Below are 16,462 nucleotides of genomic sequence, written 5' to 3'. Positions count from 1 at the left end.
TTGGCCACAACCCCAAGCAGTGCTACAGGCTGGAAACAGAGTGGCTGGAGAGCAGCCAGGCAAAAAGGGACCTGGGGGTACTGGTAGGTAGTAGCTGAAGATGAGCCAGCAGCGTGCCCAGGTGGCCAAGAGAGCCAATGACAACCTGTCCTGGATCAGGAACAGTGTGGCCAGTAAAATGAGGGAGGTTGTTCTGCCTCTGTACTCAGCACTGGTCAGGCCACAGCTTGAGTGCTGTGTCCAGTTCTGGGCCCCTCAATTCAAGAGAGAGATTGAGGTACTGAACGTGTCCAGAGAAGGGCGACAAAGCTGGTGAGGGGCCTGGAGCACAGCCCTGTGAGGAGAGGCTGAGGGAGCTGGGGGTGTGCAGCCTGGAGAAGAGGAGGCTCAGAGGTGATCTCATTGCTCTCCACAACTACCTGAAGGGAGGTTGTAGCCAGGTGGAGGTTGGTCTCTTCTACCGTGTGTTCAGCAACAGAACAAGGGGACACAGTCTCAAGTTGTGCCAGGGGAGGTCTAGGCTGGATGTTAGGAGGAAGTTCTTCACAGAGAGAGTGATTGGCATTGGAATGGGCTGCCCAGGGAGGTGGTGGAGTTGCCATCCCTGGAGGTGTTCAAGAAAAGTCTGGATGAGGCACTTAGTACCATGGCCTAGATGACTTAATAGAGCTGGGTGCTAGGTTGGACTGGATAATCTTGGAGGTCTCTTCCAACCTGGTTGATTCTATGATTCTATGTTACAAATGGGCCAGGACATAGAAAAATATTCAGAGATCAAAAGGTACCATTCAGTTAATGTGCCACAACAAAGGAACTTTTGAACTAGAAATACAAAGGAAACTTTTCAGCTAATTTCCTCACACTGTGGCTGCCCACTCACTTCAAAGTTTTCTGACTTTGTGGGCTTATTACTCCAAGAAGATTTAAACTTATATTTATGCTTGATAACATCTGATTACCCAATATAATCATCCACACCTTAGAACTAGAAAGCCCTTGACTAAACCTTCCAGTAGGATGTGTTGTGTTGCTACACATCAAGATACAGCAAAAATATCCCCAAATCAGGTATATATTCCTAAACTGAGATTCCCAGCGGGGACTGCCAAGATCTTCTCTTTTTCTTACTAAAGCCACCCTATTTTTATAGTCATTTTGTTCTATTTAGAGCTGACATTAGACCACCTAATCTAAACAGCTCTTCTGTAAGACTCAAAACCTCAGCATAGCATTACTCCTAATTCAGTGTACTTAAGCTGAGATCCTTACTCAGAAAGACTGCTCTAATACTTATTAAATGCTTTGATTTCACCAGCCTCTGAGCCTTTAGGATGGAAAAGGAGGGAGTCAGCAGCCTCTGCACCTTCAGGAGCAGAAAGAACAAACACAGAGGATGAATGATCAGTTGCACTGGCAGCATTTGATTTAGTTTCCTGCACTCGCCCAGCATTTCAAACAAGTTTAATGGTTTTCCCACTGGCATTTGGAATTCTCTCTGTATTCCCAAAAAGAAAACTTTAACATTTGCCCATTGGGCTTTCTCCTTCCTGAAGGAATGTAAATTGCAAATGTTGCCCCAGGCAGTCTAAAATAATACAAAAGCATTTAAAGAATCTTTATTTTTCCTTAAATCACCACATTTTTTATTCCTTCCTAATTGATTCTCTTTAGACAACACCCTCCAAATATCAGAGGTCTTTATCTTGCTTTAGAATCAAAGTATTTACAGAACATCTACATAAACAACAAATATTAAGTTATGTTGCTGGTACTGGCAGTATTAAGAGTGATTAGAAAGGATCTTTTAGCTTCAGCCTCAGATCTGTAAGCCATGCAATGTCCTTCCTAATGGATAAATACAGTAATTCATTACCATCAGTCACCATCAGCATTGTTCCTTTTGCTGTCATATATTCATGAGCATTATTTGATGCAGCTGAGTGGAGTGCAGAAGAAGTGCATGATTCAAGTGGAAAGGGACAGAGTTTGAGACAGTTGAGTTTTCGTGGCTAATGCATGGACTTGAAATGTGACACAGGTCTGATAAGTGGTACAAAAAGGGTGTCACTGAAATACAGTTACCTGCTGGCAGCACGCAGGCATTCGTAGCAACCAATGAGTCTGCCTGGGTCTCCCAGTACAATCTTACAAGAAGTGAAATGATTGAAGTACAGTCCTGCACACCTACAAGTTTTTTCCATAGGCCAGGCACATTTCAGAGCTCTACTAACAAATAAATAAATTTTTAAAAACCCCAAACTAAACAACCAAAACCACAACCAAAATAGTTCTCTAGGGATCACATATTACATTCAACCTTATTACCACTATGGGAAGAAAGTCTGAATTCAGTTTCAAGTCAGCAACACAAGACTGCAATTTCTGAATGCCCACAAGTTGTTAAAAAAAGCACTAAGATGATGGCTTTCAAATTCTAGAATAACATCACACAACTTCTCAGTTTACTTCGAGAGTTCCTCCCTCTTGTTAATTATCAAAATAGCTTGCCTGAGGCAACACCTTCAGTTGCAAGACAATGGAAAGCAATACAGAAAGCCTGTTTTAAAGTAGCTAATATGTGTTTCCAGCATCTGAGACTACTGCGTAACCTGCATCACGCCTGAAACACACTTTAACACAGCAAAGCCAAGAGGACTGCCCTGTTTCACAGGGGGGTGGTTTATGTACTACATTAAGTAATCCCTTTAATCCACCTGCAAAGTGGAAGGCTCTGAAAAATCAGATCCTGTGCTATGCTGCAGATTCCCACACTTCTTTTTTCAAAGCAAGACACAGAGAACCTACAAAAACACATGGCATGGAAACCATGAAGGGGAGGGTACTAGGGGCAAGACAGCATAAGCACAACTGCCTTGCCCTATGTCCACCAATAGAGACCTCTCCAAGACTGTGATTCTAACAAGTTCCTAGGGCAGAGGGTGGATCAAGCATTAGAAAGCCCTCTGTAAAGTACTCTGTGTTAAGCAACTAATCTTATGAAGAGACACTCATTGCTTCCGAATTTGGGATGTACAGGGAAACACACATACTATACAACCACACACCTGTAATGCTATACATACACACACTACTTACAAGCTGTCATATAAAATGATGCCTCTCAATGTACACGAGAGGGATTTCACCAAAAATGAGATCCTTCTTGCCCCTGCTCCACAGAGCTCAGAGCAGACTAGAAATGTAATGAAGATGGAAGACGAGCTTCGTGCTTTTTGTGTTCATCACCACAATCAAGTATATGATTGAACTACATTGAAAGAGACATATGGCAAAGAGAAACCGAATCAAAGCCAAGCATAGTGTTTGAAATATGACATATCCCATGTCTTTCCCTAGAACTTCAATCCTGGACAACATTCCAAACCACCAGTTAATTCATTTTTCATGTATGCTGATGGTCATCTATCCAAGAGATACTGCAGACCTGTAATATTTCTTTCTGGATGCAGCACAGATATAGTATGGGATATACAGAATACATGGAATAGAATGTTAATACTGAAGCTAAGATTTAGATATAAGCTCTTATTCTAGGCATAATAATATAACCTTATTTCTCCACCTTTATTGGCTATTTTCACCTGACGTTTCTGGTGTTATGTTGCATCTTGCAAACCAGAAGACTTGATGTATTGCTGCAATAAAACAAGTTAAAGTCCTGCTAGGCTGGTAAGAAGGAAAAATGCAAAAGTCACTTTGGATTATATACTTCAGCAGAATTTCTTATTTCAGCCCGCAGCCAGCTGTGAACACAACCAGTAGCAAGGGACATGGATTCAACTAACTAAATCTTTCAAGTTACTGGAACTGTGGTGCATACAGGATTAAAGAGTTCAACTTTCTCCCTGACCTGTCACATTCCAAATGTGACCTGTGTGGGGTAGGGGAGAGCCCTTTTACCTTGATGAAACCCCATTAAGATGAATACTGCTCTGGACAGACACAGCTATCCATCAACATTTTTCCTACTGCAAGATCAGTCTATCTTTGGGAAAAAGAGGTAAGGCAATAAAGGAAGACATAAGAACATAAACCATTTTGGCGTCAGTCACTGAGTAATAAAATACAGATTATTCTCTTTTGTTCAGATGTGCTTGTAGAATATGCCCCTTCTTTCATGACCAGAGAAACTGGTCCTGAGACAGAGAAAATTCAGCTCCTTAAATCAAGGCAATGAAGTTGATTGACCTTGTAGATACATTAGGCATGCAATTTAAATGATTAGCAAGTAATTTCTCTGTTTAGTCTGATTTCATCCTTCCTTACCTGTTTTTAAGCAGAATAACACAGTAGATTCTAAAATGACATACAGTAAAAGAAAAAAAAATCCAGCTGCTTTTTTTTTTCTATTTTAAAATCAATTTTAAGAAGACCTTAAGCTGGAAGAGCAAGAGGGCTCATGAGAGAATGACCATAAATTTCAAAGGTCTGTCTTCTATACAAAGAACAGCAAGTAGCACCAGGTGGTGTAGATCATCTGCTTTTTTGTAAACACACTGAAGCCTCACAAAAGTAATACCTAGAGGAATTATCTTAGTTTGTCATCTGCAAAGACAGCAACATTCATCAACCAACAAGCCACACAATTACATTATATTTTTCAAGTATGTTGTCTCTGCTGACTACTGAATGGTTATGCCTTTTAAAAACGATCACTAAACATCATTGTCCGAGACCCCAGGGCAGTCCTTAAAAGCAACAAGATGAAAACCACTATTTTTGGTACTCTTAAAGAGGAAATGAGGGAGGCACATTCACTCCTGTCACAAGTGCTCAAGTGACAGAAGTCTGAGCACTTTGATAGAGCTTTCCAGAAATGAGTAGAAATGCAAATAATTTACAGCTATTTTCCTTTCGACAGATAGATCATCTGAACATAAAACTGTAATTTTGGCAATAAATATGACTCATCATCTAGCAAAGAGTTGAGATTAAATCTGGCTAATTTATCAGGCTGATCACCAAAACATCAATAGCACTGTTAATGGAAGTTGTTATTAGATGCCTTGGCCAAGGGGAGGCTGGGTTTAAAAATACCATCGGGAACGTGTTGCATATGAAGCTGTATCCAATTTGTTCATAAATTGATGGCTGTGGAGGCTTCAGTCTGATTATCCAAGCTTCTATTTAAGCAGAGAGTCCCAGCCTGATGTAATCTGAAATTAAAGTTCAAGTCCCAAGCCTACAAATTTACCACAAATGCATCACCTTCAATGTGGCCGTTCTCAGAGGTAGCTGATTTTGAAATCAAGAAGGTCTACTCTCCAAAAATTTTGGTGTAATTCCTTGTTCTTTCTTGGATTTCCTACAGGGCCAAACACTTCACTACCAGAAAAATCTGCTGCTCCAACCTCAAGAAACTCTTTCAGTGCAGTTGTGGCTTCTTGTTAAAAGTAAATAAACAAACTACAGGTGTCATTTGTAACAACACTAAAGGCTTATACAAGCTCACCAAGCAAAATGCAGTGCTAAACAAGAGTACTCTTACAGAGATGGATTTATGGAAGGCCCTAAGAGGGATGCATTTTACACACAGGGCAGCCCATCACAGTGCTGCAAGAGTATGGAAAACTTGGGTGAACATATGAGCCCCAGTTTGTTCTCCTCCCCATGCACACCACAGCACCCACCATGGCTGCAGCCCCTTACTTGCAACCAAAAAAAAGCCAAACAAAAGCTCTGAATTCATAATATCCTCTGTTAGGATCACAGCCACATCCCACTGCTGTGCTAAGAACTGTTTCCAGCATAAACCCAGAGTCAGATCCATCCTGTGGGCAAGTCTTGGCCAGGGCTGAACTATGATCACATGGAACATCTCTGATGAGAAAAGGCTGAAGAACTTGGAACTTCTTAGTCAGAAGAGCAGACTGAGGGGGGGATCTCATCAACACTGATCAATAACTAAAGGGTGGGTGTCAAGAGGATGGGAGCATGAGTCATTCAGTGGTGCCCAGTGACAGGACAAGGGGTAACAGACACAAACTCAAACATCAGAAGTTCCATCTAAACATGAGGAGGAACTTCTTTAATTTACAGGTTGCAGAACCCTGGAGCAGGCCATCCAGAGGGGTCATAGAGTCTCCATCTCTGGCAACATTCCACATCCACCTAGACATGTTTCTGTATGACCCCCTCCAGGTGAGCCTGCCTTGGCAGGAGCATTGGACTTAATGATCTCCACAAGCCCCTTCCAAACTCTACCACTCTGTGATTGTGTGATTCTCAATCTCAGCTCCTGCAAAGGTGAATGCGGCCTCACACATACAGATCCACCAACCACAGCCTCACTGTAGGGAGTTCACTGCAGGACTTTGGCCTGCACCCTTATATTTAGCATTTAAAGCCAAAGACTTGCCATCCATTAAGAGCAAGACTTTGCATGTGACGCTGTTATACACAGTGTGATGTCTCTAGCACCCAGGATAACAAGGCAACCAAAATCCATTCAGTGCCAGCTTTAACCAAACCTGGTTTGGAGAAACATGATGCAGGTATACAGGACTTAACACCCCATATGTAAGCAGACACAGCAGCAGACCACCTATCCACACCAAAAGAGAACAACGACTCCACAACACTTAGGTAATAATATTTCTGTATTTAGAATAAATTCCTACTATTTAGTGTGCTTTAAGTTGAGAACTTGCTGCTGTTTCTCATTACGACCTAAAACAGCAGTCAAAATGGTAGTTTTTGGCACATAATATTAAGCTTCCTTCGAAAATACTTCCACCTCCAAGAACAAAAAAAGACACAAAACACTGCAGCAATTCAACATGTCTGAACTGAATAAAAAGAAATAAAGATTAGTTAAGTTCAAATACTTTCTATTCCACATAAAAGCAGAATCCCTCTAAAGCAAAGCCATGTCCACAAAACTTATGAGCTCTGTAAACCTCTGAGTCTATTGAAAGTGATCTTGACTTTTCCATAAATCCTAACATTTGCATGAAATTTAAGTGCTGATGGAAGTTACTCATCTTTTTCAGATAATGTAACTTACACAGTTAATTTATTCAAGAAGGCTCTGCAAGCTCAAATGTATTATTTTATTAGCATTACACCAAAATGTGTCATTATGCATAGACTTCTCAGCAAAAAGCAGACATTTGTGAGTTTATTTGAATGAATGGATTCACTGATGCTGGAAGAGGGAAGCCAGAAGCATAACAGGCAGCCTGGCTGTGCGTGCACGACTGGGCACTACGGTATGGGCTTCCTAAAGCATAACTGTGGGCAGCAGCTTTCAGTGCTGGCGTTTTTCACCCGGCTTGAGTGTACCAGAGAGAAACTAAGCTCTGTAGACGCGCATAACAGAGACTGGCAAGGCGAATTATGCCTCCCCATGTCCTGTCAGCACTATCCCACATGCAGGAGCCCAAAGCAGAGAGGAGGGTACTGACAACAATGTAAAACCCCCTCCGTCTCGGCATACGGCCGGAGTTCGCACTTCTGTAGGTGTTTGCAGGAGGGACAGGGCGACCTGAGTCGCGGGGCCTCGCCGGCGGGCGGGAGAGCAGGTGCATGGCTCCAGCTCGACCGCGCCGCCCCGCACCCGGCCCTGCGGCAGCGGGTACCGAAAGATCCGCACTGGGGGTCTCGTCGGGAGCACGCACAGCCCTATCCCTCCTCATCCCTTAGCGCTACCGCCTCAGATCAAGAGCGACGGCGGTCTGGTAACGAAAACTTCGATTTCGTGATGGTGACATCCAAGTTCAGCTGCTTCCCTGTTCCCCATCCCTCGGCGACGGCCGACTGAGACTCGCCCCTTTCTGTAGCGATTCAGTGCCCAGAGACACCCGTAGCCCTGCCAACCTCGCACCCGACAGCCGGCAGGGAGGCACCGGTCGAGCCGACAGACGTGACCGCCGCCTGGGCGCTGTCAGAACCCCTCTGGGAAACATCGCCAGCCGCTCCCACCCCACCGCGGACCGGGCGGTGATGAGGAGCGCGGGTTCGCGGCGCCCCGGGCAGCACTGCCGCGGGTACCAGGAAACCCCTGCGCCCCGCTCCCGGGCGTACCGGAACGCACCGCCACCGGCAGCCACGGCCCGCTCCCCAGGTGCCACTGCTGCCTGCCCAGCCCTCGCAGCTGGCAGCTCCGTCTCCGCGCCGCTGGAAGAGTAGGATGCCCCTAGTTCCTGTGCCTCCCCCCGGCGCAACTCGCGGGGAAGCGGAGCGCAAACTCCTGCGGGACCCACTGCCGCCGGGGACCGGGACTGGCCGAGCCCCAGCTCCGAGGTGGACAAGACTGAGTCCCCTCCGAGTGGCCTCGCCGCTCCCCCCCGCATTCCCCGGGGCGGCTCCGTAGGGGTCTCGCTTCCTCCGGCCGACCCGCTCCCAGGGCAACTGCACAACCCCCCGGACTTTTTACCCTGCTCCGCACAACTTCTCCGGGACGGCAGCTGTCCCCCCCACATGCCCACCCCTCTGTCCATTCCCCGGGCCCTCAGCGCCTCCCGCCACGGGTCCCACCTGGTCGGGCTGCGGCGGCGGGTTCCCCCTGCCGCCCGGGTGCGCCGGCTGCTCTTTCATGGCTGTCATCGCAGGGGGCTCGGCTCGGCTCGCCGCCTCTCACTGCCGTTGTGGCCCCGGGCACCCCTCCCTCGGCGCCAGCCGCATGACACCAGCCTCCCCTGGAAGTGGCGCGGCGGAGGAGGAGGAGGAGGAGGAGGAGGAGGAGAAAGGGGAGGACGGGCGGGGGGCGCGGAGCTGCCGCCGCCAAGCCGCTACCGCAGTGCCCCGCCGCGCCGGTGCTCAGGGGGTGCCCGGCCCCACGGTGACCGCTGCCGCCGTGTCCCGCACCGGGGTAGAGCCGCGCATCACCGCCAGGCGCTGGCCGCGGAGCGCCCCGCGGCGGGCACTCTCTGCCTGCCCGCCCGCCCCGCTCGGCGCTCCTCCGCCCCGCTCCGCTCCGCTCCCCTCCGCTCCGCCCGCCGTGGGCCGGCCCGCCTCGGCCCGCCGCCGCCAGCAGGTGTCACAGCGATTCCCGCCGGCCCGGGAGAGACCATCCGCGCCCCCGCTACGGGGGCGTCGCTGGCGGCTGCGGTGGGGGCGCGCTGCCTGCCCCTCCTATCGCTAGCGCCCCGCAGGGCCCGGCCCCGGCCCGGCGCGGTGGGGGCTTCCTCCGAGCTCAGTCGGGCGCTGCTGCCCCGCCGGCAGAGAGAAAAGACGAGGTGCAGTACAAGAGAAAGCAGAAGGACGCAGAGTTGTGCCGTTGGATTTCATGCGATGTTTCCTGCCCCCCGCAGCTCCAGCCGCCCGCACGAGCAGGGCAGGCTCTCCCCGCCGCCGCGCAGCCCAGCCGCTGCTGCTCAGCAGTGAGCCGCCAGCTGAAGGTGGGCTCCCATGTGGCCAAGTCCCCTAGCTTCGGGAGCGCACCATGGGGCATCACGGCCCTTGTTTTCATGAAGCGGATCATCTGACGAAGGCCATGGCTGTTACAAAGGTCTCGAGTACCCATTTTTACTGAGCTCGGCAAAGGGAGCCCTGATATGGAGCTAGGAAAAACAGAGAGATTTAGGGAGACCTTCGGGATACGTTTCACTGTGAGTCCCAAATCTGTATCATCAGTTGGTTTCACTTTTTTTTTCCCTATAAATAGTTTCCATGTTTATAAAGACATCCTTTTATAAGGAGACCATCTAAAACGTTTTCTAACCAGCAAGACTCAACACTTGAAAACCTGAAGGTCGGTGCTGACTGAAGGAACAGTGAACATGAGCCATCGTAAAGAACATCAAACACCAGCAAGTGAAACACTGAGACTTGGGTTGGGCGGTTCTGTTGTCAGGTGTTTTGTGATCCAGCTCACAGGTGGATCACAGAATGCCAGATTATCACTGATGGAGCTAGTAGGCTAGGTCGTGGTTGCACAGCTGATGGAACGGCCCCATTGCTCTCTTAGCCAGCTTGGGTCCCAATCTGGGTCAGCACAGAATGAGAGAGGTGTTTGATCTTTTATATATATTTTTATATATATACACATGCATATATATATATTTAAATCAAACCTGACAAGAAAGATTAGTTCTGAGTGGATGGTGAGTACAATTAATAGCAAAGAGCTAAGATTTCAACCTTTGCTAGGAACAGGACAATGACACAGAACTGAGAAATTACAGAGCAGCCAGCCACAGAACACAGAGCATTGAGTATTTCCATCTTCCTGTACCACTCACCACTGTGTTGATGCCTCCAATTGACACACACAAGTTCCCCCAAAGTCTCAATTAAAGTTCCAGAAAAAATATTCAAGTGAGTTTTACAAGCACCTAGACAAATACCAGAAGACAAATAATGCCTACCATTAATTTGTCAAGAGCAGATCATGTCAAACAAATTTAATTTCTTTCTTTAATAGGGTAACAAGCCTGTGGATAGGAGAGCAATAAATGTCATCTATCTGGATTCAGAATGGCTTCCAGCACTGGCTTTCAGGGCAGTCTTGTGTGGTAGAGGGGAAACAATCTGAATAGAAGTAAAACAATTATCTACAAAACTGTCTCTGCCACATCATTTCCAGGAGCCTGCAGCCAAAGCACAAGGCTGCAGCACTTGGGTTCCTCAATGATCCACCCTCATGGGGTTTCCCATTTCCATCAGCACCAGAGTAATTGAGCACACTATGCTGACAAACAGATTCACAAGCTGAAGGAAGCTGGGGAGGGTGCCAAGAATGTTGGAGGACACAATCAGAGTTAAATGTGATCTTGACAGACATAAAAACTTGGGTGCAGCCCAGCAATGATGTGTGTGAGGAACTGTGTGAGGTATGGAGAGCAGGTTAGATAACGTTGTGAAATGAGAAGTGGATGTTACAGAGGATCTCAAGACTGAAAGTAAACTGAAAATTGTTTGGATCAGGTAAGGTGACAAACTGGAGGCAGATACAGAAACGACATTGAAATGATTAAAAGATACTAGAAAACAACTAAATAGTCTCTTGTGTATATGGTGGGTTGGATAAACAGCAACAGGTTTTAAAAGTGGAAAGAAATATTTGGAGTAAACATTAGGAAAAGCCCATAATTATTTCCAAAGGTAGGGCAAAGACAAAGCCACGCACTGGGTTGCTGCCAAACCAGGACAGTTGCATCAGAAGGTTTGGGTGCCTTCAGCCCTGGAAGCTGAAAAAGAAGTGCCTGTCTGGAGCTATATGAGTATAGTTGGTGTTGCCTAGAGCATAAGAATTGTTTAACCGACTCAATCTCTTTCTGTTGCTGTCTTTACAATTCTTTTCTAGCATGACACTATGAACCATGCACAACCCCCCTCACGAGACTCAGCTGCAAGGGACTTGCCACAGCTCCACGTGGGTGTCATCCTGCACAGCTGCTTTCTTTCAGCTTAGGCACCACCTGCTCTTACACTCCTCTTCACATTATCTCTGCCCTTACCTCTCCATTTCATATCCCTCTTTTCTCTCCTATAATTCATATATATATATATATATATATATATATATATGTAATTCCTTAACTTCTGTACCCTTGCTGCCATCAGTCCTGTCCCTTTACCTTCATGCCCTCACCACTGTTTCTTTTCATATAATAATGGCACGATAACAAAGAAGAAGCAAAAGAGTGACCAAGATGGCATTTTCTGTATGCCAATACCTATCATAGAATCATAGGATCGACCAGGGTGGAAGAGACCTCCAAGACCATCCAGTCCAATCTATCTGCAGAGCAGCCCATACTGCCAGTCCTGCCTGTGCCTAGTCTGCATTCTGTAGCACTTGGGGCAATATTTTTTCTAAGCAATGCATGGCACAGGGAGACTTAGATTTTGCCTGTGGCCTCTAGGTGCTACAGTAATACAAATAATAAGTCTTAGAAGCAGATGTGTTCTGATTCATGCTGTTTATGGCACAGGTCTAGTGCAACTCCAGTAATTACTGAGGCCCCATCAGAGCTGAAGAATTCTAATCATTTAGGCTTTGAATGGGCATGTTTCAAAAGACATTAATTTTAGCTTATTTTTGTTGAGATTCATTGTGATGGGGTTCCACTATTAATCAAGATGGAAAAAGACATTGGCAATCTGTCTCAGCGGAGACGCTGCAGCTCCCAGCCCAACTCGAAGGGCACAGGAGTCACAAACGCATAGCACAAGTGCAGCCCTTGGTGCCCATGGGTTGCTCTCAATAATTCCTCTAGCCTGAAGTGGGAGCTGGTCAGAAGAGCAGTAAACCAGGGTTTCTTTCAGAGAGAAAAGAAAGAATTCCCTCACTTGCGACAAGCTCTGCTATGTCCTTTCTGCACGTACATCCAGGCCTTTTACTTCTCTAACAGTTTCCTGGGTTATTTACTGTCTGTCCAAAACCAGCACGAGATATTTATCTGCTGCGTCAAGAAAGCAGGTATGTTAGTAAGTCACCGTGTGGCACAAGCTGTAATGATCAAATACTCTGATGGAGCTGATCTTTAGCTTACATGGAAGACAAAATAATCATGCTACATTGACTCACACACTCAGATCTCGTGCCTGATGAGGAGACAGAGGAAATTCAAAAGAGTCTGTAACATAACATTTCAGTTGACTAGAATTAATGTAATGACTCTGTAAAGAACTGATCAAGAGCATAAATTTATTTCTTTTTGCAGCTATTTCACCCAAGCCTTAAGTGCTTTCTCTGCTGATACTATAAGGCACTTCGGTGAGAATGGTACAAGAAACTACCATAAATACTCTACATCTTAATTGCTTTTACCCTTATGATACCAGTTTCAGTACCAAGCTCCAGTTTCAAAGAGGTGTCCTATTAAAGGCTGTAGAACAACTGCTCTTTTCAGCAACCCAGTCAAAGGACTTTTGAGCAGTAATTTACTAAAGATCACCCAAACAACAGTTGGGATGGGCAGTAGTGAAAACTGGAGAATTAATTTGATATCCTAAAAGAATCAATATTATGAACCAACAAATCAGCATTCAAAAATAAAGTTAAAAGGGTTGATCAAGAACTCTTAGTATGAGATTTGGTACTGCTTTTAAAAAGCTTATATAAGACTCAGTGTGTATGCAGCCAAACTCCCACCCCCCAAAATACATTTCAAATAATTCTGATTTATACACACCAACAACCAGCATGCATGACCTTTATGAAACTTATGCTTTGTATGTCAGTCCACTATAGTTCTGAAACCTCACGGTGAATACACTGTGAATTAATAACCAAGCTTTTTTTAGCCCATTTGCTACAGCTTTGAAAGGAATCAGAAATCCATAATCAGAGTATATTCATAAGATCTGATTTGAAAAAGCCACCAACAAGCTTTCAAGCTATGACCTTACAGCTTTCATAAACACATCAGCACTGGGCTGCACAGAGGCTGTTGATTACATGACAAGAGGATTTTTCTCCTTGGGGTTACAAGAGCCTGAGAAGTAAGGCTGCTACCAAGTGAGATACTAACCTGAACTTTCAGGCCAGTGATGACTGGCAATCTTTGATATCAACTGACTGTATGACAAAAACCCCAGACATTGTTTGCAGGAATGGGTCAGCTGGATTTAAAAGATGTAATGGCTTCTTACTTGTAAGGAAATGTTTATAATCAGAAATCAGTTTTCAGTTAGTAATTACGCAGTGATGAGCGCCATATAGATTACACGGAAAACAAAACTACCCATCACAGTCTTGCTCTGTGAAACTCCACCACTGAAGCAGCAGCAGACTTGCCAAACATAAAACTCAATCCCACAGGAAAGGACAAGATCTTCACTGTGCTACTCATGACTGTGCCTCTTCATGGTGATCTGTTCAATATCAGCAACTGTTTGACACCAGGCAGTTAAATCACTTGATAACCAGGAATTTACTTAAAACCCATAAAAATAAGAAGTCTTAGGTTCAGTTGACCCTTTCTACAGTTTCTGGGGTGTTTTTTTCCACAAAGTCAGTTTACTGAGATCAAAGATCCTTGATCAGCCCAAGGCTGAAAGCTGAGGTTTGTGTCTACTTGGTAGCAGCCTTACTGCTCAGGTTCTTGCAACTGAGGAGAAAAGCCTCTCGTCACATAAGCCACAGACTCTGTGCATCCCAACATTGATGTGTTTATGAAAGCTGTACAGTCATAGCTTGAAAGCTTGTCAGTGGCTTTTTCCAAATCAGATCTTATGAAGTCTGATTATGTGTCCCTGATTCCTCTTAAAGCTCTAGCAACTGAGCTAGAACAATCCTTGAAATGACGAAGATGAATTTAAAAGTCAAACCACTGTGACCAAAACCCAGGAAAAGTTAAAGTGATTGTTCATCACTGGTGTTCTAAGTGCATCTGTGGGCTCGCTAAAACTAAAAATACTTGTCCAGAGAAGAACCACTCTGAGTCACATAAACCTGAAAAACAGACAAAATGTGGGCTTGTACAGAATGCTTTTTTCAATTGTGGCTTTAAATGACAGCATATTTGCACTTTGCTTCTTAGGATATTCTTTCATAGAGGGAAAATTCAAGTACCTTCTGCATTCAGAAACACATATTCGAATACCTGCCTCACTGAAAAGCTCTTTTCTTTGTATGTTTCTTTCCTTGTCTTGTTTCAGAAAGAAACAATCAATGTAAACACTGAGTCACTACAAATAAATGCAAAGATATTCCAGTAGAAAACTTACAGGACTTAATAAAACAGACATGCAAATATTTCAAAAAAATTACACAGAGCAGGACTACTTTTCCACAAATATCCCTCATTAAGCAAACAAAAAGCACAGCCACAGCATTCACAAGTGTTTGAAGGAATAGGTTATAAAAGAGCAGCACAGGAGTTGTGATTTCAGATCTACAGCATCCTCTTATGGTTACCTAATGTATGGAGTCATAAATCACAGCAGTTGCTAAGAGAGTCAGAGGTACACAAATATTTGCATCAGATACCACAGCATGAAACCAAGACTCATATGGCTACTACAATCACCATGTGCCACTAGAGATGTCCTGAGCTATTGAGCTATCCAAACCACCTGCATTGATCTGGTCCTGCAAGCCCTTCCCCTCTCATCTCATTGTGTGCCGCAGCCAGAAGCCAGGCATGGCTTTATATGAAGTCTCTGTGGCTATGGGGAAGAATTCCATGCGTTCAGAGGAAAGCTTTTGGATTGTTGCAGTTCTGACCAGCTTGATGACCAAGGCTGTAAGGAGCAAATTTGCAAAACATAACTATGAAGTAAAAAAGAAAGTAATAAGAATATTTTGACAACGGCATGCCCTACTCCAGAGGTCTCTATGAAGTATCACTGTACAAGTGGATTAGTGAATTTTAAATCCTAGTGGTAGCTCACAGTAAAAGATCTTGATTTGAATGTCACAAGCAGTTCACTAATATGAAATAGCACTACTTGTGCTCATCACTAAAACTACTTCTACTCGAGAAAGCAGTTATAAAAGTTACAGCAGTTATAAAAGTCATGGATTAGGCTGAGAAGAGGCCAAAGTACATCTTAGATGTCAAAATATATGTCCCCTTCCTTAGCCATTGCATTGTGTCTCTAATCTGGCAAAAGTCACCCAACCAACTCCTCACCCACAAAGTTCTATATACAGTAACTTTTTGTATTGAGGATCAATCTGCATAGCAAAAAAAAAAAAAAAAAAAAAAAGAAAGAAAAATAATAGATCTTTACAGTTCTCTTGATGCATATTTGTAGTAAAATATATGACTTCAGAAATCACAGAATGGTCTGGGCCAGAAGGCACCTCTAGAGGCCACCTAGTCCATCCCCACTGCAGTCAGTGGGGACATCCCCACTAGACCAGGTCACCCAGGGCCCCATCAAGCCTTACTTTGAATGTCTCTAAGGAAAGGGCCTCAACCATCGCCCTGGGCATCCTCTTCCAGTGCTCCACTACTCTCATAGTAAAGAACTTGTTTCTAAATATAACTATACTGTAACCATACATTGACAGATCTGCCAACTTTTTAAGGTTTAATCAGGTAAAACCTGGCCAACATATGCCTGAGCCAAGAATTCAGAAGCCCCATACTGACCTCACTAAACCCCAAGATAGCTAGAAAGAAAAGGCAAAAAGACACTAGTGTAAGCTCATCTTTGAAGGCACAACCAGCAAGACTGATTCATTTTTCCATTTTGCCATACAGCTCTTCTTAAATAACTTCACAAAGCATGCAAGTGCAGTAACATTAAAAGGCTCGTTGGGTATCTCCTGTCAATAGTAAATAAATGATAAATAAATCAGGCTAATATTCAAAACCATTTTAAGATTTAGACCACAGTTTATGAAACCAACATTGGCACATTTAGGAGTTGAAATTTCCTTGCTGCTCTTGGAAAACCTGTCAGATTCACAGATATTTAAGCATGACTACGAAGTAAGCAGGACATTAAAAATAGGCTCAATAGATTAGGCACTTATTTATTACTAAAAGTTATCTAGATTGAATGCTTCATTTAATTGAGCAGTTTTGGAGATGTTGCC

At 44.8% G+C, this 16,462-nt stretch overlaps 1 protein-coding gene across 4 annotated transcripts in view; it reads right to left on the bottom strand.

The window, feature by feature from the left end:
* The window catches only part of DPP10 (dipeptidyl peptidase like 10), a 665,816-nt gene that overhangs the window by 349,633 nt on the left and 299,721 nt on the right, over positions 1-16,462 (bottom strand). Inside the window, exon 1 of one of the 4 annotated variants that reach the window (XM_064156273.1) lies at positions 8,500-8,905. The exons of the other annotated variants lie outside the window; for them this stretch is intronic. Within the exon in view, the coding sequence (XP_064012343.1) occupies positions 8,500-8,568 (69 nt within the window). The 5' untranslated portion in view covers positions 8,569-8,905. Of the gene's footprint in view, positions 1-8,499; positions 8,906-16,462 lie in introns of those variants that run through there. 4 annotated transcript variants of the gene reach the window in all.

This window comes from Pogoniulus pusillus, chromosome 2 (genome assembly GCF_015220805.1).
Source record: "Pogoniulus pusillus isolate bPogPus1 chromosome 2, bPogPus1.pri, whole genome shotgun sequence".
Taxonomy (NCBI): domain Eukaryota; kingdom Metazoa; phylum Chordata; class Aves; order Piciformes; family Lybiidae; genus Pogoniulus; species Pogoniulus pusillus.
Note: the sequence above shows the minus strand (reverse complement) of the source record. Positions and strands in the feature narration are given on the sequence as shown.